General features: G+C 45.9%; 3 protein-coding genes across 4 annotated transcripts in view; 2 read left to right on the top strand and 1 right to left on the bottom strand.

The window, feature by feature from the left end:
* LOC121004491 (gastrula zinc finger protein XlCGF57.1-like) overlaps positions 1–21814 on the top strand; it is a 255964-nt gene that overhangs the window by 67068 nt on the left and 167082 nt on the right. The window lies entirely within an intron of this gene.
* LOC121005797 (gastrula zinc finger protein XlCGF66.1-like) overlaps positions 1–21814 on the top strand; it is a 131851-nt gene that overhangs the window by 74402 nt on the left and 35635 nt on the right. The gene's annotated exons all lie outside the window — the stretch shown is intronic.
* LOC121005798 (gastrula zinc finger protein XlCGF8.2DB-like) lies at positions 11146–11904 on the bottom strand (the record flags this gene model as incomplete). The annotated part of the gene is made up of 1 exon (XM_040438562.1): positions 11146–11904. A coding segment is annotated over one exon (759 nt), but the record flags the coding sequence as incomplete, so codon positions are not given.

Below are 21814 nucleotides of genomic sequence, written 5' to 3'. Positions count from 1 at the left end.
CTTCACCATACTGTGGTCTCCTAATGCTGCTTCCACCTCACTACTCTGTGGTCTTCTCATGCTGCTGCCACCTCTCCACTATGTTACTGGGCCACTCTGTGGTCTGTTCTTGCTGATGCTTCCTCAACACTCTGTCACTGGGTTACTCTATGGTCTTTTCATGCTGCTGCAACCTCACCACTCTGTGGTCTCCTCATGCTGTTGACACTTCACCACTCTGTGGTCTCCTCATGCTGCTGACACTTTACCACTCTGTGGTCTCCTCATGCTGCTGCCACCTCACTACTCTGTGGTCTTCTCATGCTGCTGCCACCTCAACACTATGTCTCTTAGCCACTCTGTGGTCTCCTCATGCTGCTGCCACTTCACCACTCTGTGGTCTCCTCATGCTGTTGCCACCACAACACTATGTCTCTGGGCCACTCTGTGGTCTCCTCATGCATCTGCCACATCACCACTATGTCACTGGGCCACTCTGTGGTCTCCTCATGCTGATGCCACTTCACCACTCTGTGGTCTCCTCATAATGCTGCCACCTCACCACTTTGTGGTCTCCTCATGCTACTGCCACCTCACCACTCTGTGGTCTCCTCATGCTACTGCCACCTCACCACTTTGTGGTCTCCTCATGCTACTGCCACCTCACCACTCTGTGGTCTCCTCATGCTGCTGCCACCTCACCATACTGTGGTCTCCTCATGCTGCTTCCACCTCACTACTCTGTGGTCTTCTCATGCTGCTGCCATCTCTCCACTATGTTACTGGGCCACTCTGTGGTCTGTTCTTGCTGATGCTACCTAAACACTCTGTCACTGGGCCACTCTGTGGTCTCCTCATGCTGCTGCAACCTCACCACTCTGTGGTCTCCTCATGCTACTGCCACCTCACCACTCTGTGGTCTCCTCATGCTACTGCCACCTCACCACTCTGTGGTCTCCTCATGCTACTGCCACCTCACCACTCTGTTGTCTCCGCATGCTACTGCCACCTCACTACTTTGTGGTCTCCTCATGCTGCTGCCACTTCACCACTTTGTGGTCTCCTCATGCTGTTGCCACCTCAACACTATGTCTCTGGGCCACTCTGTGGTCTCCTCATGCTGCTGCCACTTCACCACTTTGTGGTCTCCTCATGCTGCTGCCACTTCACCATTCTGTGGTCTCCTCATGCTGCTTCCACCTCACTACTCTGTGGTCTTCTCATGCTGCTGCCACCTCTCTACTATGTTACTTGGCCACTCTGTGGTCTGTTCTTGCTGATGCTTCCTCAACACTCTGTCACTGGGTTACTCTATGGTCTCCTTATGCTGCTGCAACCTCACCAATCTGTGGTCTCCTCATGCTGTTGACACTTCACCACTCTGTGGTCTCCTCATGCTGCTGACACTTCACCACTCTGTGGTCTCCTCATGCTGCTGCCACCTCACTACTCTGTGGTCTTCTCATGCTGCTGCCACCTTAACCGCCTCCGGACCGCCTAACGCAGGATCGCGTTCCGGAGGCGGCAGGCCTGCGCAGAGTCACGCATATACGCGTCATCTCGCGAGACGCGAGATTTCCTGTGAACGCGCACACACAGGCGCGCGCGTTCACAGGATCGGAAGGTAAGCGAGTGGATCTCCAGTATGCCAGCGGCGATCATTTACTGGCAGGCTGGAGATGCGATTTTTTTAACCCCTAACAGGTATATTAGACGCTGTTTTGATAACAGCGTCTAATATACCTGCTACCTGGTCCTCTGGTGGTCCCTTTTGTTTGGATCGACCACCAGAGGACACAGGCAGCTCAGTAATAAGTAGCACCAAACACTACTACACTACACCCCCCCTGTCACTTATTAACAACTTATTAGCCACTGATCACCCCATATAGACTCCCTGATCACCCTCCTGTCATTGATCACCCCCCTGTCATTGATCACCCCTTTGTAAGGCTCCATTCAGACGTCCGTATGTTTTTTTACGGATCCACTGATACATGGATCGGATTCGCAAAACACATACGGACGTCTGAATGGAGCCTTACTGGGGGGTGATCAATGACGGGGTGATCACCCCATATAGACTCCCTGATCACCCCCCTGTCATTGATCACCCCCCTGTCATTGATCACCCCCCTGTAAGGCTCCATTCAGAAGTCCGTATGTTTTTTACGGATCCACGGATACATGGATCGGATCCGCAAAACACATACAGACGTCTGACTAGAGCCTTACAGGGGGGTAATCACCCCATATAGACTCCCTGATCACCCCCCCTGTCATTGATCACCCCCCTGTAAGGCTCCATTCCGACGTCCGTATGTTTTTTTACGGATCCACGGATACATAGATCTGATCCGCAAAACACATACGGACATCTGAATGGAGCCTTATAAGGGGGTGATCAATGACAGGGGGGTGATCACCCCATATAGACTCCCTGATCACCCCCCTGTCATTGATCACCCCCCTGTCATTGATCACCCCCCTGTAAGGCTCCATTCAGACGTCTGTATGTTTTTTACAGATCCACGGATACATGGATCGGATCCGCAAAACACATAGATGTCTGAATGGAGCCTTACAGGGGGGTGATCACCCCATATAGACTCCCTGATCACCCCCCTGTCATTGATCACCCCCCTGTAAGGCTCCATTCCGACGTCCGTATGTTTTTTACGGATCCACGGATACATGGATCGGATCCGCAAAACACATACGGACATCTGAATGGAGCCTTATAGGGGGGTGATCAATGACAGGGGGTGATCACCCCATATAGACTCCCTGATAACCCCCCTGTCATTAATCACCCCCCTGTCATTGATCACCCCCCTGTAAGGCTCCATTCAGACATCCGTATGTTTTTTACGGATCCACGGAAACATGGATCGGATCCGCAAAACACATAGACGTCTGAATGGAGCCTTACAGGGGGGTGATCACTCCATATAGACTCCCTGATCACCCCCTGTCATTGATCACCCCCCTGTAAGGCTCCATTCCGACATCCGTATGTTTTTTACGGATCCACGGATACATGGATCGGATCCGCAAAACACATACGGACATCTGAATGGAAACTTATAGGGGGGTGATCAATGACAGGGGGGTGATCACCCCATATAGACTCCGTGATCACCCCCCTGTCATTGATCACCCCCCTGTCATTGATCAACCCCCTGTAAGGCTCCATTCAGACGTCCGTATGTGTTTTGCAGATCCGATCCATGTATCCGTGGATCTGTAAAAACCATACGGACGTCTGAGTGGAGCCTTACAGGGGGGTGATCAATGACAGGGGGGTGATCACCCCATATAGACTCCCTGATCATCCCACTGTCATTGATCACCCCCCTGTAAGGCTCCATTCAGACATTTTTTTGGCCCAAGTTAGTGGAAATTTTTTATTTATTTATTTTTCTTACAAAGTCTCATATTCCACTAACTTGTGTCAAAAAATAAAATCTGACATGAACTCACCATACCCCTCACGAAATCCAAATGCGTAAATTTTTTTTGACATTTATATTCCAGACTTCTTCTCACGCTTTAGGGCCCCTAAAATGCCAGGGCAGTATAAAGACCCCACATGTGACCCCATTTCGGAAAGAAGAGACCCCAAGGTATTCCGTGAGGGGCATATTGAGTCCATGAAAGATTGAAATTTTTGTCCCAAGTTAGCGGAAAGGGAGACTTTGTGAGAAAAAACAAAAACAAATCTATTTCCGCTAACTTGTGCCAACAAAAATAAATTTCTATGAACTCGCCATGCCCCTAATTGAATACCTTGGGGTGTCTTCTTTCCAAAATGGGGTCACATGTGGGGTATTTATACTGCCCTGGCATTTTAGGGGCCCTAAAGCGTGAGAAGAAGTCTGGGATCCAAATGTCTAAAAATGCCCTCATAAAAGGAATGTGGGCCCCTTTGCGCATCTAGGCTGTAAAAAAGTGTCACACATGTGGTATTGCCGTACTCAGGAGAAGTTGGGCAATGTGTTTTGGGGTGTCATTTTACATATACCCATGCTGGGTGAGAGAAATATCTTGGTCAAATGCCAACTTTGTATAAAAAATGGGAAAAGTTGTCTTTTGCCGAGATATTTCTCTCACCCAGCATGAGTATATGTAAAAAGACACCCCAAAACACAGGGGCCCACATTCCAAAGAGCACCTTTTGGATTTCACCGGCCATTTTTTACAGATTTTGATTTCAAACTACTTCGCACGCATTTGGGCCCCTAAAATGCCAGGGCAGTATAACTACCCCACAAGTGACCCCATTTTGGAAAGAAGACACCCCAAGGTATTTCGTGATGGGCATAGTGAGTTCATGGAAGTTTTTATTTTTTGTCACAAGTTAGTGGAATATGAGACTTTGTAAGAAAAAAATAAAAATAAAATAAAATCATAATTTTCCGCTAACTTGTGACAAAAAAATAAAAAGTTCTATGAACTCACTATGCCCATCAGCAAATACCTTAGGGTGTCTACTTTCCGAAATGGGGTCATTTGTGGGGTGTTTGTACTGTCTGGCCATTGTAGAACCTCAGGAAACATGACAGGTGCTCAGAAAGTCAGAGCTGCTTCAAAAAGCGGAAATTCACATTTTTGTACCATAGTTTGTAAACGCTATAACTTTTACCCAAACCATTTTTTTTTTTTTACCCAAACATTTTTTTTTTTTATCAAAGACATGTAGAACAATAAATTTAGAGAAAAATTTATATATGGATGTCGTTTTTTTTGCAAAATTTTACAACTGAAATTGAAAAATGTCATTTTTTTGCAAAAAAATCGTTAAATTTCGATTAATAGCAAAAAAAGTAAAAATGTCAGCAGCAATGAAATACCACCAAATGAAAGCTCTATTAGTGAGAAGGAAAGGGGGTAAAATTCATTTGGGTGGTAAGTTGCATGATCGAGCAATAAACGGTGAAAATAGTGTAGTGCAGAAGTGTAAAAAGTGGCCTGGTCATTAAGGGTGTTTAAGCTATGGGGCTGAAGTGGTTAACACTATGTCTCTGAGCCACTCTGTGGTCTCCCCATGCTGCTGCCACTTCACCACTCTGTGGTCTCCTCATGCTGTTGCCACCTCAACACTATGTCTCTGGGCCACTCTGTGGTCTCCTCATGCATCTGCCACATCACCACTATGTCACTGGGCCACTCTGTGGTCTCCTCATGTTGATGCCACTTCACCACTCTGTGGTCTCCTCATAATGCTGCCAACTCACCACTTTGTGGTCTCCTCATGCTACTGCCACCTCACCACTCTGTGGTCTCCTCATGCTACTGCCACCTCACCACTCTGTGGTCTTCTCATGCTACTGCCATCTCACCACTTTGTGGTCTTCTCATGCTACTGCCACCTCACCACTCTGTGGTCTCCTCATGCTGCTGCCACCTCACCATACTGTGGTCTCCTCATGCTGCTTCCACCTCACTACTCTGTGGTCTTCTGATGCTGCTGCTATCTCTCCACTATGTTACTGGGCCACTCTGTGGTCTGTTCATGCTGATGCTACCTCAACACTCTGTCACTGGGCCACTCTGTGGTCTCCTCATGCTGCTGCAACCTCACCACTCTGTGGTCTCCTCATGCTGCTGACACTTCACCACTCTGTGGTCTCCTCATGCTGCTGACACTTCACCACTCTGTGGTCTCCTCATGCTGTTGCCACCTCAACACTATGTCTCTGGGCCACTCTGTGGTCTCCTCATGCATCTGCCACATCACCACTATGTCACTGGGCCACTCTGTGGTCTCCTCATGCTGATGCCACTTCACCACTCTGTGGTCTCCTCATAATGCAGCCACCTCACCACTCTGTGGTCTCCTCATGCTACTGCCACCTCACCACTCTGTGGTCTCCTCATGCTACTGCCACCTCACCACTCTGTGGTCTCCTCATGCTACTGCCACCTCACCACTCTGTGGTCTCCTCATGCTGCTGCCACCTCACCACTCTGTGGTCTCCTCATGCTGCTGCCACTTCACCACTCTGTGGTCTCCTCATGCTGCTGTTATTTCACCACTCTGTGGTCTCCTCATGCTGCTGCCACCTCACTACTCTGTGGTCTTCTCATGCTGCTGCCACCTCTCCACTATGTTACTGGGCTACTCTATGGTCTGTTCTTGCTGATGCTACCTCAACACTCTGTCACTGGGCCACTCTGTGGTCTCCTCATGCTGCTGCCACCTCTCCACTATGTTACTGGGCTACTCTATGGTCTGTTCTTGCTGATGCTACCTCAACACTTTGTCACTGGGCCACTCTGTGGTCTCCTCATGCTGCTGCAACCTCACCACTCTGTGGTCTCCTCATGCTGCTGCCACTCCACCACTCAGTGGTCTCCTCATGCTGCTGCCACCTCGACACTATGTCTCTGAGCCACTCTGTGGTCTCCTCATGCTGCTGCCACTTCACCACTCTGTGGTCTCCTCATGCTGTTGCCACCTCAACACTATGTCTCTGGGCCACTCTGTGGTCTCCTCATGCTTCTGCCACATCATAACGATGTCACTGGGCCACTCTGTTATCTCCACATGCTGCTGCCACTTCACCGCTCTGTGGTCTCCTCATGCTGCTGCCACTTCACCACTCTGTGGTCTCCTCATGCTGCTGTTATTTCACCACTCTGTGGTCTCCTCATGCTGCTGCCACCTCACTACTCTGTGGTCTTCTCATGCTGCTGCCACCTCTCCACTATGTTACTGGGCTACTCTATGGTCTGTTCTTGCTGATGCTACCTCAACACTCTGTCACTGGGCCACTCTGTGGTCTCCTCATGCTGCTGCCACCTCTCTACTATGTTACTGGGCTACTCTATGGTCTGTTCTTGCTGATGCTACCTCAACACTTTGTCACTGGGCCACTCTGTGGTCTCCTCATGCTGCTGCAACCTCACCACTCTGTGGTCTCCTCATGCTGCTGCCACTTCACCACTCAGTGGTCTCCTCATGCTGCTGCCACCTCGACACTATGTCTCTGAGCCACTCTGTGGTCTCCTCATGCTGCTGCCACTTCACCACTCTGTGGTCTCCTCATGCTGTTGCCACCTCAACACTATGTCTCTGGGCCACTCTGTGGTCTCCTCATGCTTCTGCCACATCATAACGATGTCACTGGGCCACTCTGTTATCTCCACATGCTGCTGCCACTTCACCGCTCTGTGGTCTCCTCATAATGCTGCCATCTCACCACTCTGTGGTCTCCTCATGCTACTGCCACCTCACCACTCTTTGGTCTCCTCATGCTTTTGCCACTTCACCACTTTGTGGTCTCCTCATGCTGCTGTTACTTCACCCTTCTGTGATCTTCTCATGCTGCTGCCACCTCACTACTCTGTGGTCTTCTCATGCTGCTGCCACCTCTCCACTATTTCACTGGGCCACTGTGGTCTCCTCATGCTGCTACCACCTCACCACTATTTTATTGGGCCACTCTGTGGTATCCTCATGCTGTTGCCATATCACCACCCTGTGGTCTCCTCATGCTGCTGCCACTTTACCACTCTGTGGTCTTCTCATGCTGCTGCCACCTCACTACTATGTGGTCTTCTTATGCTGCTGCTACCTCACCACTATGTCACTGGGCCACTCTGTGGTCTCCTCGTGCTGCTGCCACCTCACCACTATGTCATTGGATCACTCTGTGGACTTCTCATGCTGTTCCCACCCTCCACACTTCATGACTGGGCCACTATTCTGCCTTTTGGCCTGGTTGACATCATCATTTATTTGACCCTTCTTCTGATCTGTCAGAAGGGAGGAAAAATTAGACGCACAATGGATCCTGTCTATGTAGCAGCTGTAAGGCCTGTATGGTCCCATCAGAATTGGCTTATGATTTGGTAGTCAAAAGCAGGAGTGGGTACAAAACACAGAAAACATGCAAATATTCTATTCACGTGTCATCTCTGTTTTGGATCCACTCCTGTTTATTTTGGCTTTAGCAATACTGATGGATTACTGACAAAATGTTGACCGAGTGAAGGCTGATGCTCAACTGACAGGATCCATTTTTTGGGGGTTATTGTTCTGACGGATCAGAGGATGGGCAAAATAATCAGTGACATCAACACAAACTTACTGCTGGAACCCTCTCCACTCTGTCGGGGGGGGGGGGGGGGGCTCTACTTGTATAAGCGTTTAATAGAGAAGGTTCTGTAGACATTTATGTGAAATCAGCTGACAACGGTGTAAAAGGAGTGCGCTTCTTCTTGATGCTAACATCGACCTGTAAGGCCGGGTTCACACTTGAGTTATTTGGTCAGTTTTGGCACCGTAAGTGCCCAAATAAGTGAAGTGTGCAGTGATTATAAGAGCGACACCTGTCATGTGCGTGTCACACTGACTCACAGTATTGTTTCACTACCACAGCAGACTCCCTAAGCGTGTTACTGCAAGGCACAGTGTTCTACACCACTATACAGGCTCTCTGCAGCCAGGAAATGTTTTTTTACGCGATTCGCCATGAATAAATTTGGATAGAATTGAATCTTTTCGGAAAATTCGGCGAACCGAATCAAATTTTTGAGAAATTCGCTCATCTCTAGTTAAGGGCGTGACTACTTCACATGAGGAACAGCAAGGCAGCGGAGGCCAGGGAGAGAAGGAGCGGGAAGCCAGAGCCAGGAAGCAGGTAAGTAGACTTCCCTTCACAGGTCTGCCCACGGGAGGGGGTTTGCCAAAAAAAAACCACAAGGCTCAACCTCTTTATAGGGGTACATTTTCGGATCTTTCATGATGTGATGTGTGAAAGGAGCCTAAGGGGGTTACAGTACATTCTTCAGATGTTTCTTCTGTTGGCTCTGGGTCATAAAATCCTGTTCTCCAAGGATTAGATAAGATCACAGTGCCAGATCCTGTTTTCCATGTGTTACACAAGATCATTCTACCAGATTCTGTTCCTCAAGATTCTGATATGCTCACAGGTTGGGCAAATGCCAATGTGACAGTTACTATGATGTATTCATACAAATAACTATAACTGTGGTTTGTACTAGTTTGACTAGTTTAATGACTTGTTACATAACTTGAAGAATAAATTAAGCTGGACTAAATTAAGAGAACTGCTTTACGGCAGGAGGACTCCATGTATGTCTCCTGTGTCTGTTCTCTCCAGTATACTGTCGCACCTAATTTGGCAACCAGCAGGTGAACTATTGGGGCTAACTTTCTGCTCTCCCAAATTGCTTAATTACTTTCACACCTATAAAAGGACGTGTCCTGATGAATTCCACAAAGTCTGGGATCCATGGTGGCATCTAAAGAATGAAGAAAAAGAGGCCTGGACACAAGGACACACATAATAAAAGAAAATCTTTATTAGTGATTGGTAACAACAAGTTATGAGACACAAGAACAGAGACGAGACATGTCCTCATCTGCTTCTCAGGCTTTCTTATAAGGGTTTATCAAAAAAACTCATTTATAGGGGCTGTCGATTGCTGACAACAGTCACCAAACCAATATAATTAATGAAATGTCCTATCAATGCTGCATATAAAGGCCCACCACTGGTTAAACCTGTATTTTTTCTAGAGGTGGGACGAATCAAATTCTTTTCAAATCCGAATCGGTTCTGGAATCTTTAAAATCTCGAATCCTGTACATAAGAATTGTGTGAGATATAGTGCCCCAGTATAGGTTAGCCCAGGCCAGTGGCATACACACATTCCATGGGGCCCCAGTGTGAAACTGATTCATGGGGCTCCTTACCCGTCAAAGCCACCCCCCCTACTGCAACTGCGACCCCTGTATGTATGCGTCTGCTCCCATGTACCATACAATGCCCCCATGTGCCATACATTGCCCTCATGTGCCATACAGTGCCCCCGAGGGCCATACAGTGTCCCCATGTGTCATACAGTGCTCCCATGTGCCATACAGTGCCCCCATGTGCCATTCCTTGCCCTCATGTGCCATACAGTGCCCCCATGTGCCATTCCTTGCCCTCATGTGCCATACAGTGCCCCCATGTGCCATACAGTGCCCTCATGTGCCATACAGTGCCCCTATGTGCCATTCCTTGCCCCCATGTGCCCTTTCTTGCCCCCATATGCCATACAGTGCCCTCATGTGCAGTACAGTGTCCCCATGTGCCGTACAGTGTCCCAATGTGCCATTCCTTGCCGGTGAAGACACTGAACCTGCAGGCGAACTCCGGGCCACACTCCTCTAACGTGAAGTGCTCCCGCTCCAGGCTGTAGATACTAGTAATTACCTCCGTTTGTGTGGCTGGGGTGCTCAGTAAGGCTGAGGCAGGCTCCAGCAGTGCAGTCCGAGGAAGTCCGGGGCTTGCAGGCGTCTCTTCTCTCCGGCGACGAGCGGCAGACTGACGTCGTTACGTCGCAGGGTTGGCGGGATTGGTCAGATTTGAATTACGGAAAATACGTGGGATTTGAGTCCACAAATCCGGCAAGATTCCCCTGTCCCACCTCTAATTTTTTCCATTACATGATATTCCAATATCTGTCTTATATTCTGTCAGCAATGGTACTGCTCCTCCAGAGAAGATTTTGAGGGGGCCTGCTCTTCTGTTTCTTTATGTTCTCTCATTAAACATCTTTGGTGAGAGGAGATTTTTTTTAAACAAGGACAATTTTAACTGTATTTAACCAGTACTCATTCAGTATAGGAGATAGTGTGTGTTTAGGGACCTCTCATAGAGCCACCCGATCGTTGCTCCAAGAACTCAGCTACCTCTGGTAACTGAAAGCAAGATGCTGTTTTACTTCCTGGCAGTGCTATTTTATTCTGATGCAGAGCTGTCAAAAAGCATATTCTATTGGATTGAAGCTAGTTTTTGACTGCCATTATGAGAGGTCACTAATGGCTAAACATGTAGATGGCTTCTCCCCTGTGTGAATTCTCTGATTTCTAACAAGAGATGATTTCTGCTGAAAACATTTCCCACATCCTGAACATGAATATGGCTTATCCCCTATGTGAATTCTCTGATGTGCAAGATATGATTTATCACTAAAGCATTTCCCACATCCTGAACATGAATATGGCTTCTCTCCTATGTGAATTCTCTGATGTCTAACAAGATGTTTTTTTTTTATAGCAAAATATTTCCCACATTCTGAACATTGTGAATTATCTGATGTGTAACAAAAGCTGATAAATGATTTAAAACATTTCCCACATTTTAATCATAATTGTGGCTTCTCCCCTATGTGAATTCTCTGATGTGCAACAAGATTTGATTTAATACTAAAACTTTTCCCACATTCTGAACATGAATATGGCTTCTCTCCAGTGTGAATTCTCTGATGTTTAACAAGATCTGATTTACTGTTAACACATTTTCCACATTCTGAACATGTATATGGCTTCTCCCCTGTGTGTGTTCTTTGATGTCTAACAAGATATCTTTTAAAAGCAAATAATTTCCCACATTCTAAACATGAAAATGGCTTCTCCCCTGTGTGAATTCTCAGATGTCCAACAAGATCTTTTTTTATAGCAAAACATTTCCCACATTCTGAACATGAAAATGGCTTCTCCCCTGTGTGAATTCTCAGATGTCCAACAAGATCTTTTTTTATAGTAAAACATTTCCCACATTCTGAACATGAAAATGGCTTCTCCCCTGTGTGAATTCTCAGATGTCCAACAAGATCTTTTTTTATAGCAAAACATTTCCCACATTCTGAACATGAAAATGGCTTCTCCCCGGTGTGCGTTCTTTGATGTGTAACTAGATATTTTTTTAAAGCAAAACATTTGCCACATTCTGGACAAGGAAATGGCTTCTCCCCTGTGTGTGTTCTTTGATGTCTAACAAGTTCTTGTTCATATCTATAATATCTCCCACATTCTGAACATAAAAATGGCTTCTCCCCTGTATGACATCTTTGATGTATAACCAATTGTTGTTTTTCAGCAAAACATTTTCCACATTCTGAACATGAATATGGCGTCTTCCCTGTGTGAATTCTCTCATGTTTAACAAGAAGCTGTTTTCTACTGAAACATTTCCCACATTTTGAACATGAAAATGGCTTCTCCTTCGGCTGAGATTTTTGATGTTCACCACTTATGTGACTTTTAGTTACAGTCTGTGACGAGTTAGAAGATTGGACCTTTTTAAAAGGATCAAACGATACATTTTTCCTTTGAATGGAGGACATTTCTTGGATATTGGCATGTTCTTCATATGTATCTCGTGTGACACCACAAACGTCTACGTTACAATCAGAAGATATCAGATGTTCCACTGAGGTCCTAGTACAGTCATCTGCCAAAAATATATAAATATAAATCAAACTTCATAGAAATTACAAGTCATAGAGAAGAATTCAAGTATCAATTGACTAAAATGGTGGTGATAAAAACAGATCACAATTTAATAGTAGACCCAGAGGCACAAGTAGAAAAGGCTGGGCTCCATAGAAAATTTTTGAATCCTGCATGTTTATATACTGTACACACGGTGGTATTGGGGAAAGCAGTGGCTTGATCTGAAACTGTGGTTCAAAACTTCTCCCTTTTTCGGGAGCAGCAGCAGTACAGTGTGGAACATAACAGACAATGAAGTAGATATGTGTAGGGGTAATAGTAGTGGCAGCCAGGAAAGCAGTAGCTGTGGCAGCAGCAGTGGCATCATTGGACCAGCAGTAAATAGTCACTGTCAGCAATGGCACATCTATTCATTGGCATTAGCTGGAAGTGTGCGAAAATCCTCCCAGATCCATGTGCCTCATTCATTTTCCCATATGTAATGTTTTCCAGACTTGAGGAATGATATTTTGTCCGCTTTGGTGTGACAATGCCACCTGATGTCCTGAATACCCCATCTGATAGTACACTGGAGGCCAGACAAGACAGCACACAGATAGCAAACTGGGCCAGTTCCAATCACTCTTCCAATCTGCCTCCCCAGAAGTCCATGGGGTCAACATGCTATGTGCAGGAGAAAGGGCACAGTCTATGTATGACTGAAAGTGATTGCTCAGGCGATGCATATCCTTATGCTTATTTGCGCAGTACTTAAAAAAACTGTTCCAAAATGTTCAGCAATATGAATTGGCTGTTGCTGATGCAAACACTGCTACATGTTCTAGTGGTTGCCCCAGTAGAGAGGGGGGAGGTTGGAGACTTAGCGCGCAGAGGGGTTTCCTGGTCAGACATATGCAGGTATCAGTAAAACATTCTCCCATTTTTCATTGATAGCAAGAGGCTAAAAGAAAGGCAATCCAGTAGTTAAGCATTGGTAATGGCCAATGTCGTCAGCATCTTCATCATCAGCATGTCTATTATAATGAGTGTCAGCCTTGTTCTCTTGCTGTGCTTTGAAAAATTCCATGTCCCATTGCACCACTAACTCCTCCTGTCATAGCTCCTCGTCCTCCCTTATGAGAATTCATCCATACAGGTCTCCAACAGCTACAGTGCAATGAGCAAGTTGTGGAAGTTCTTCTTCTATCAGTCATTCTTGCATCAGGGTCATCCTTTGCTCTAATATAAATATCAGGGGGGTGACATAGTTGATGCCACTGTTGTCCCTCACAAATCTGGCGGACTCTTCAAAGGTAACATCAAAGTGTGAAAAATGTAAATCTCCTCCAGCAACCATCTTGCTTAAAATCCAACTGTATCCCAAAACTGTTAAAAACTCATGTAGCACAACCAGTCCCAGTAGACAGTACTGTCCCAAATTTGTAAAAGCCCCTTCTGGGACTGAGTTTTTGACTATTTTGGAATCACTTGGATTTTAATCAAGACGGTTTCTGGAGGAGATTTATATTTTCATACTGGCATGTTACTTTTGTGATTCGGTCCAAATACAGAATTGTCCTTCCGTTTGCAATGCTTGGACTCGAGGAGATGTACTTAAAAATGTTGGTGAGCTGTCTTCTTGTTTTATATCTTTCCTTACTGGCCTCTTCAAATGGCTGTACCATGCGGCATGCATCCTTTCTGAACTGCCATTGACTGAGTGGCACGTTCCCTGCTATAGTAACACGTTCCCTGCTATAGAGGTCTCGTGCATGATGTAATCACTGACTTCTTCACAGACGTACAGACACACTAGAATATGAAAGGTGGAATTCCAGCGAGTAGGAACATGTCAAATCAAGTGGTGAAAAGGCAGACCGTTCTGTCGCCGTAACCCAAGGAAGGCCTTCTTAGCCACTTAAGAATTTCTGAAATATTTACACGTTCCCCTGGACATCACCAGCACCTTCTGCAAGCCATAAAACTTTTTCTAAAAGCATTGCACATTTATCACGAGAGCCATGAAGAAATGTTCAGCACAGCCACAATGTTCCTGGATTGCTGACCATGTTGGCAGGCAGAAAGTGACCTTCATTACTGGCACTCATGATTCTTTCCTCACAGCCTATAAAGATTAATATCTTAATTTGGTATATGTCTTCATGTTCTGTATTGTTAGCACACAGTAACGATGTAATCCAAATTGAAGCTAATGGTTCCTCAGTCTCAAAACTGGGCAAAGACTTTTCCCTCTAAGAAATGGGCTTCGTTCACATAGGCATGTTTCATGTCCATAATCGAGATATAGTTTTTACATCTCTTATAATAAATGTTCAGCAGGTGTTATCACATTTTCTTCCATATTTAATTTGAATTTTAGCTGAATCGTCTTTGGAGAATATATTGCTGAAAATCTGACAAGACTGGTTCTAAAAGTTTCAATGCAAAAATGGATCCAATGAAGGAGTAGACATATTCCAACTGTATTATTAATGCTCAGCATGTGTTATCACCTATAACGCTATCACATTTTCACCCATATACAATTTGTATTTTAGCTGACACAGAACATAAAGAACACAACCTAAAATGGTTGTATTCAGAGAATGAGTAGAACCTGTGATTCTTTTCTGCTTTACTTAGTGGTCACTACTCACCTGGGCGGTTATCTGTAGGAATGTCCTCTATATTCTGCTCAGCACCCCTCACATATGTCTCTGTAGGATTAATATTGTTCAGATCTTCACCCGGATTCACAAGCTGTGAAACAAATATTGTAGAAGTCATCAGACGGTTGGAGAAGTCGTGTGGAAGGTTTTATATGACCAGAAAAGATCAGCAGTTAGCATGAAGACCAAAAATGACCTGACAGAAGGAGATATCTGACCCAAATATCTGCAGGTCTCCTGTATAAATCTAGTTGCTCCTTTATTCCAATACATTTGCAGGATAGTAGGAGTAGAGAAATATCAAAAGTTTAGATTGATGGAGGTCTGAGAGCTGATACCCGAATGATCCCTAGAACAAATGAGAAAGAAGCACGTAAGACTACTTTCACTTCCATCATGATAATACAAACGTCTGCATCCATTATGAACGGATCTCGTTGTATTATCTCTAGAATTGCCAAGACGGGTCAATAGACTTCTATGGAGCCCGTCTCATACAGTGAGGAGAGAGATCACTATATACGTGCTTCTCCTCTTGTTCTAGAGATCAGTCGAGGTTGCAGGTCCCCAACGATCTAAACATTTAATATGTCTCTACTAGTGATGAGCAAAGTTCTAAAAAATTTGATTTGGCTGCTTCACTGAATTTTACAAAAACTTTGGTTCGTGACTAATTACTATGTCACGAATCGCATTCCTTTGTAAATAGCCGGTACAAAGACAAGGAACAGCCACTCGCTGTCATTGATCTCCTAAGATGCCGTGTTCATCAATGATCGCAGCATCTGAGATCCATATTAAGGCCTCTCATGGGTTTCTCAGTTAAAATTTTTTTTATTGTACTTACCTCATCTGTTTGAGTATGAAGAGGCTGCCGCGGCCATCTTGCTTGAAGATCCCACGTGAAATTTTATTGATTTATTTTTATTTTTAACGCAATTTCAGGGAACTGATTAGTTACTATGAAGAACGAGGAAATTCGGCTGTGTTTCTGGTATTGTTTGAAAGCTGGGAATGCATATTTCTAGCGGCTTCCAATGCCAAGATATGAGCAGCTAAAGCAGCCCTTCCCTCTTCAGTCTGGTTTGCAATCTTCTGTGGGGCAGTTCTGTTAGTTATATCGATGAAAATGATGTGACAGGCTCCATTTAAATAAGCACTTCAGCAAAAATATGCTTTCCTGTAGGATGCGGAGTAGGCTATTATTAAAGTGTAGAGGGAACGGTGTATGCCTTGTATGTATATGATGATGTATTAATTATGGCACGGTTCTGATAAAGTTTTCTTAACCGAACCTACATTTCCCATCATGTCTCTGCAAAGAGAAAGTGATCAGAATAACTTCTCACTCCACTTCCTATATTCTGAGTCTTATCTAAGGACATCAAGTGATAGAACTGATGTCTCCTAACTGAAACTGCAGAGTCTTAGTATATTCCTATGTGATGCAGCTTCAGCCTGTCTTCCCTGTCTCCTGCTTGTGATAGGTTTGTCCCTGATTGCTGTCACAAGCAGGTGGAAGAGGAGAGTAGTGTGAAGCTGTATCTGATAGGAATGCACTGGAGATTCAGTACACCCAGATAGTATAGACAATTAGTGTGAATCAGATGACTTCTATAACTCTGAAGGTAATCATTTCCTGGACTCATCACATAAAACTGTGCTGTCCCAGTTTATTGAATAATGTAGAGATGATATCTTCAGCAGCATGTTATGTTTAGGGGACATACAGAAGACTAGAAGGAGTAGCTGGTGGGGAGGGAGCTCTCAAGAGGGATCTGATAAATGATGCTGTAATCTTGTAGTTCACAGGACGTCAGCTACACAGGAGAGACTGATCTTCTGTCTGACAGGACAGCCTTGGACTGGTGGTCAGACTGGAGATTACATGGCCAGGTATCCATAATCAAACGGTTCAAAATGTATGTATGCATCTAAGCATCTAGAACATTGCTGGTGAGTTACAATTATATGTGCTGATTAAAATAATCCTACATAGCTTGTCTATCAACTGCCAATATTATATTATACTTTATGCAAGTAAGAAGGATGACTTGTATTTAGATGTGCCAGAATAGAATCCGTGGTATGACTTGCTGTCTTGGGACCATCCTCTAATGTACACTGTTGTGTGATATGCACTCTGCATACTTATAGCTGTGGGTAGTTAGGCAAGTCAAGGAAGGATGTGTAGTATGGGACACACAGAACCATGAATGTGCATAGTAGCATCCTTTCTCAGCGAATGGTAAAACCTTATGTGAAATTGCTAGATGGGGCAGGATATGGAAGGGAGTAGTCTCCTAGAGTCTTATAGATGCATTGTAGGACAGGCAAAATCCGACAGTCTGGGTCTGGGAACAACTTAACGCTGGCTGACCACATGTGGTATGGCATTGTCCCGGCCGAGGACCGCTCAGAAAATTGTGCCACTCTTGTGCAACCACAAAAGGTCTGCAGCAGTTCACAGAGGAGCACATCTTAAAAGTCTCCATAGGCAGAAAATTGTGACAATATCCAGACAACATGTAATGTCTATGGTCAGCTGTAATCCTGCCATCTCCTACCTTTCTCATTATACAAATTAAAAACATATGATACTGGTGGATAAAATAAGACTGAGCACTGTCACGAACCGGCAGGACAGGTAGTGAATCCTCTGGACCAGAGAGGCGATGGCGCGGGTTGTACTAGAGGACCGGTTCTAAGCAGTTACTGGTCTTCACCAGAGCCCGCCGCAAGGCGGGATGGATTTGCCGCGGCGGTAACTACCAGGTCGTGTCCCCTAGTAACAACTCGACCTCTCTGGCAGCTGATAAGGCGTGGTACACAGGGAGAAGGTAAGAGCGTAGTCGGACGTAGCAGCGGTCAGGGCAGGCGGCAAAGGTTCAAAGGCGAGTGGACGGTAGCAACGGGTACGGCAACAGGTAAGGAAAACTAACATCATAGGGAACGCTTTCTCTGAGGCACAAGGCACAAAGATCCGGCAGAAGGCTGTGGGAGGAGAAGGTATAAATGGGCAGTGCACAGGTGCAGCCTAATTAAGTCAGCACTGCCTCTCACAACCTTAACCCTTAATAACCCCTTTGGACCAGGCACCAATCACTGGTGCACTGGTCCTTTGAATCTAAGAGTCCCGGTGCGCGCGCGCCCTAGAGAGCGAGGACGCACACGCCGAGACGCTGGAGTGCTGCCTGGGGGCAGACGCTGTGAGCGCTCCGAGGCCAGCAGGGGACCCGGAGCGCTCAGCGTAACAAGCACAAGATCTTCACAGCCTTCTACAGATCATAGGGGACATTTCATGAGACCTTATCTCCATCTACCTGATCATCCTGTGGGACATTGTGATGTTCTTCCGAACCCTCGTGTGGAAGAAGAGGACTGGGACATCTCTCCGGTGTTATTATCTCTTCCTTTACTGTAGGAAACACATCCAGTTACTGAATTCATTCCTTACATACAGATAATGAGAGGACGTGTGTATTTAGTCATGTCTATTACCTGGTGATGTGAGGGGCCGGTGATCCTTCATCATGACGTCCTTGTACAGATCCTTGTGTTCTTCTAAATACTCCCACTCCTCCATTGAGAAATAGATGGTGACATCCTGACACCTTATAGGAACCTGACAACACAATGATACAGTCATCACCCAGATCCCTTCATAGCGTTCCTGTATACTGTCCCAGCATTCCCAGCAGTGTCACCTCTCCAGTCAGCAGCTCAATCATCTTGTTGGTAAGTTCTAGGATCTTCTCTCTATTGATTTCCTCATGTATCAGGGGGTGAGGTGGAGGCCCCATGATTGGGCTCAGGGTTCTGCCCCATCCTTCAGACACAGGGTCCTGACAGCGCTCACTAGAGGACTTCTTCACTACTGTGTAGTCCTGGTTATGGAGAAACACAGTAATAAATATCACTCCATACATCTCCACGGTCTCTCACCTCTCCAGTCATGTCCATCTGTTAGTAACATAGATAAGATGATGTAATATGACATCATCAGAATCTCTCACCTCTCCAGTAAACTGGAAGAGGATCTCTAGGGTGAGATTTATTATACTCTCCGCCATCTTGTCCCTGTCCCTATCCATCCTTGATGGGTCAATCAGGAGAAGGATCTTAAATAGAAGATATCCACTGAGAGGATCAAATATTGTAGGAACCTGAATGGAGAGAAGATGAGACGATGTAAAATCCTATAATCCCATATAAAATACAATTACTGGAAATAATAAGAGGAGACATCGGAGGAGACAAAGTGTTGATGTTGTGTTCTCTCCATTCATAGTGGCCAATACATGACGGTGAAATCCCTGAACCAGCAATGGAATGTTAATGAGCTCACTAGTCAGGAAAGATGTTGCCATCTAGCCATCAGAACAATGAGATCTCATAAATGCTTGTACCCTCAAAGGAGCTCTTTGTCAGTAGAATTGCTGTGACTCTCACTTAAAAGTTGACTGGGATTCTGAAGCTGTAACACGTTCCACTGCCACTGGAGTGAACATGGAGTGAATTATAGATGTACGGAGTAGGTCTTGCAGGGAGAAGTCCCCCCAGTCCTTTCTAAATTATTCTTAAACAGATGGGCATCTGACTTCTCTGAAATTGAAGAATCTGTCCAGCCTGCCTTCTGTTCTTCCTTAGTTTAGGCAGGGAGCTGATTCTCCTTAGGCCCCCTGCACACGAACGTGTGCTTCCTGTTGCCGTATGGCGGACCGCATTTGCGGGTGCCATTCCGTGGGCATTCCGCATCACGGATGCGGACCCATTCACTTGAATAGGTCCGCAAATCCGGAGATGCGGAACTGAAGCACGGAACTGAACCCTACGGAAGCACTACGGAGTGCTTCCGTGGGGTTTCGTCCCGTACTTCCATTCCGCAAAAGGATAGAACATGTCCTATCTTTTTGCGGAACAGCCGGATCGCGGACCCATTAAAGTGAATGGGTCCGCGATCTGCTGCGGCTGCCCCACGGACCGCGTTTGTGCATTGCGGCCCACATTTTGCGGGCCGCAGCACGACCACGGGGTGCACACGTTCGTGTGCAGGGGGCCTTAAAGAGACCAGCCCTGTATGGAGATTTACTTGAAGTACTCCATGGTATGGAGATTTATTAGCAATACTCCATGGGAAATGAATATGAGGTATCTCCCAAGACAGAAAACATCTCATCAGAGGCACCTTTTGAAATGGCTCCCTATGAGTCATGAGCTTACTTTCTAACAAGCCTTGGGATTTGACAAGGGAATATAGCCAAGCCAGATATCCATCTGTAGACAGCTGTTTCGGGGTCCTGCTTCCAAGGCATTACAAAGACTTTTTTTTTGCAAAGGTTCCTTCTTACAAGAAGACCTATCCAGGTAAGCATGGAAGTGTCTATTCCTTGAGACCCTTGAGACCCAAAACACGGAAGCCATATAAACTTATTTCAGGGTTTCAGACATGGTATTCTAATAAAACACATTTGTTAGCACATCCTACACAAATGGCTGGATCTTTTTATCAGAAAATTTTCATTCCAGCATTGCTATCAAGTCTTCAGGTTTAGCTTTGAACCCACTCATCCCAAAGATAACATAAGGTCTACCTTAGGTTGCCATATCTTTCAGGCCTATTCACCCTAAATACTCTACACGGGAGGTCAAACTGTTACTCAAATATCTCAGTAGTATGACAATCAATGACACTCCCTCGAGAGACAACTCGCATGTCTCATCTTTGGCAATGGCAGCCAGAACGGAGGAGCCCACATTGTTCCACATCCACGAACCTTGGTTAAGGAAAACTCTTGTAGGCGACTATCTTGTTCTAAGAGGTAGAACTGCTCATAGAAACCAATAGACAGTGAAATACATCTAATCAGAGATTCCTGTGAACCTTCTCTGTGCTTAGGTAAAGCACTGGAGGAATAAACAAATCGGGGCCTTATAGACAGGACATCTCAAATCTATTTGTCATGTTTTGGAGGCCCAGACCTCTGGGACGTATCGCAAACAGGACACAGGCAAGATTCAGAACAGGGACCAACAAAGTACTTTATTACACATGTAATAATGAAAATGCAGGTAGAGCAATAGTGGTAGCACTACCACAGAACCAAGTGCACCGGCAGACCAGAGGCAAAACCCATAGGGCAGAGAGCTAGTCGTTCTTCACAGAGTTCTTGGTGGTGGGGATGAACTGGGCCGAGGGCTCACTGTTCACACCTCCAGGAGGGTCCCAGTACACATGGCCGCTACCTGCAGAGAACCAGGCTAGTGCGAGCACCAGCGGAACAACAGAACAGGACATAGAGCAAGACAAACAAGACAAACAGAAACCAGCACAGAAGCAGACGCCTGGACTCCATGTGGAGTGGAAACATGGTGGTCACAGGCAGAGCTGCAAAGAGACTAGATGTCCTCCCTCCGGAGAACCCAGGAGCCCTCTCACAAAGGCAGTACATACATGGGACAGGAACAGAAGCAGTTAGGAACTGCAGACAAGACATGGACCAGACTATATCAGAAGCAGTAGGCACTGCCAAGCTAGACATAGAACAGACAAAGCAACAACAACAATGCATTACAAGGCAACACCACAAACAAGGGCAGATGGCAAAACCCCCTGGGTCAGCAGCAAGGGGCTACACCCAGCAAGGCACAAGACAGACTGATCCCTCTGAGTAAGCAGCAAGGTGCAACACCCAGCAAGGCAGAAGATAAGACTGACCACAAGCCCCACAGCTCACAGATGGATATAGCTGTGATAAAGGAGGGCACCTGAAAAGCCACACCCAGGAACAGACCAAGGGAAGTTAGCCCCACCAGAACCAAACAGGGAGGGGAGCCTGCATGAACAGGGAGTGAACACACAGGCTGCAGTATTGGACGTTGCCTCTGGCAAACATGGAGTAACCCTCAGCCAGTACGCCAGAGCACAAGC

The sequence above is a fragment of the Bufo bufo genome, chromosome 6 (genome assembly GCF_905171765.1).
Source record: "Bufo bufo chromosome 6, aBufBuf1.1, whole genome shotgun sequence".
In the NCBI taxonomy this organism is placed as follows: Eukaryota; Metazoa; Chordata; class Amphibia; order Anura; family Bufonidae; genus Bufo; species Bufo bufo.
This window is presented reverse-complemented; position numbering and strand designations above follow the sequence as displayed.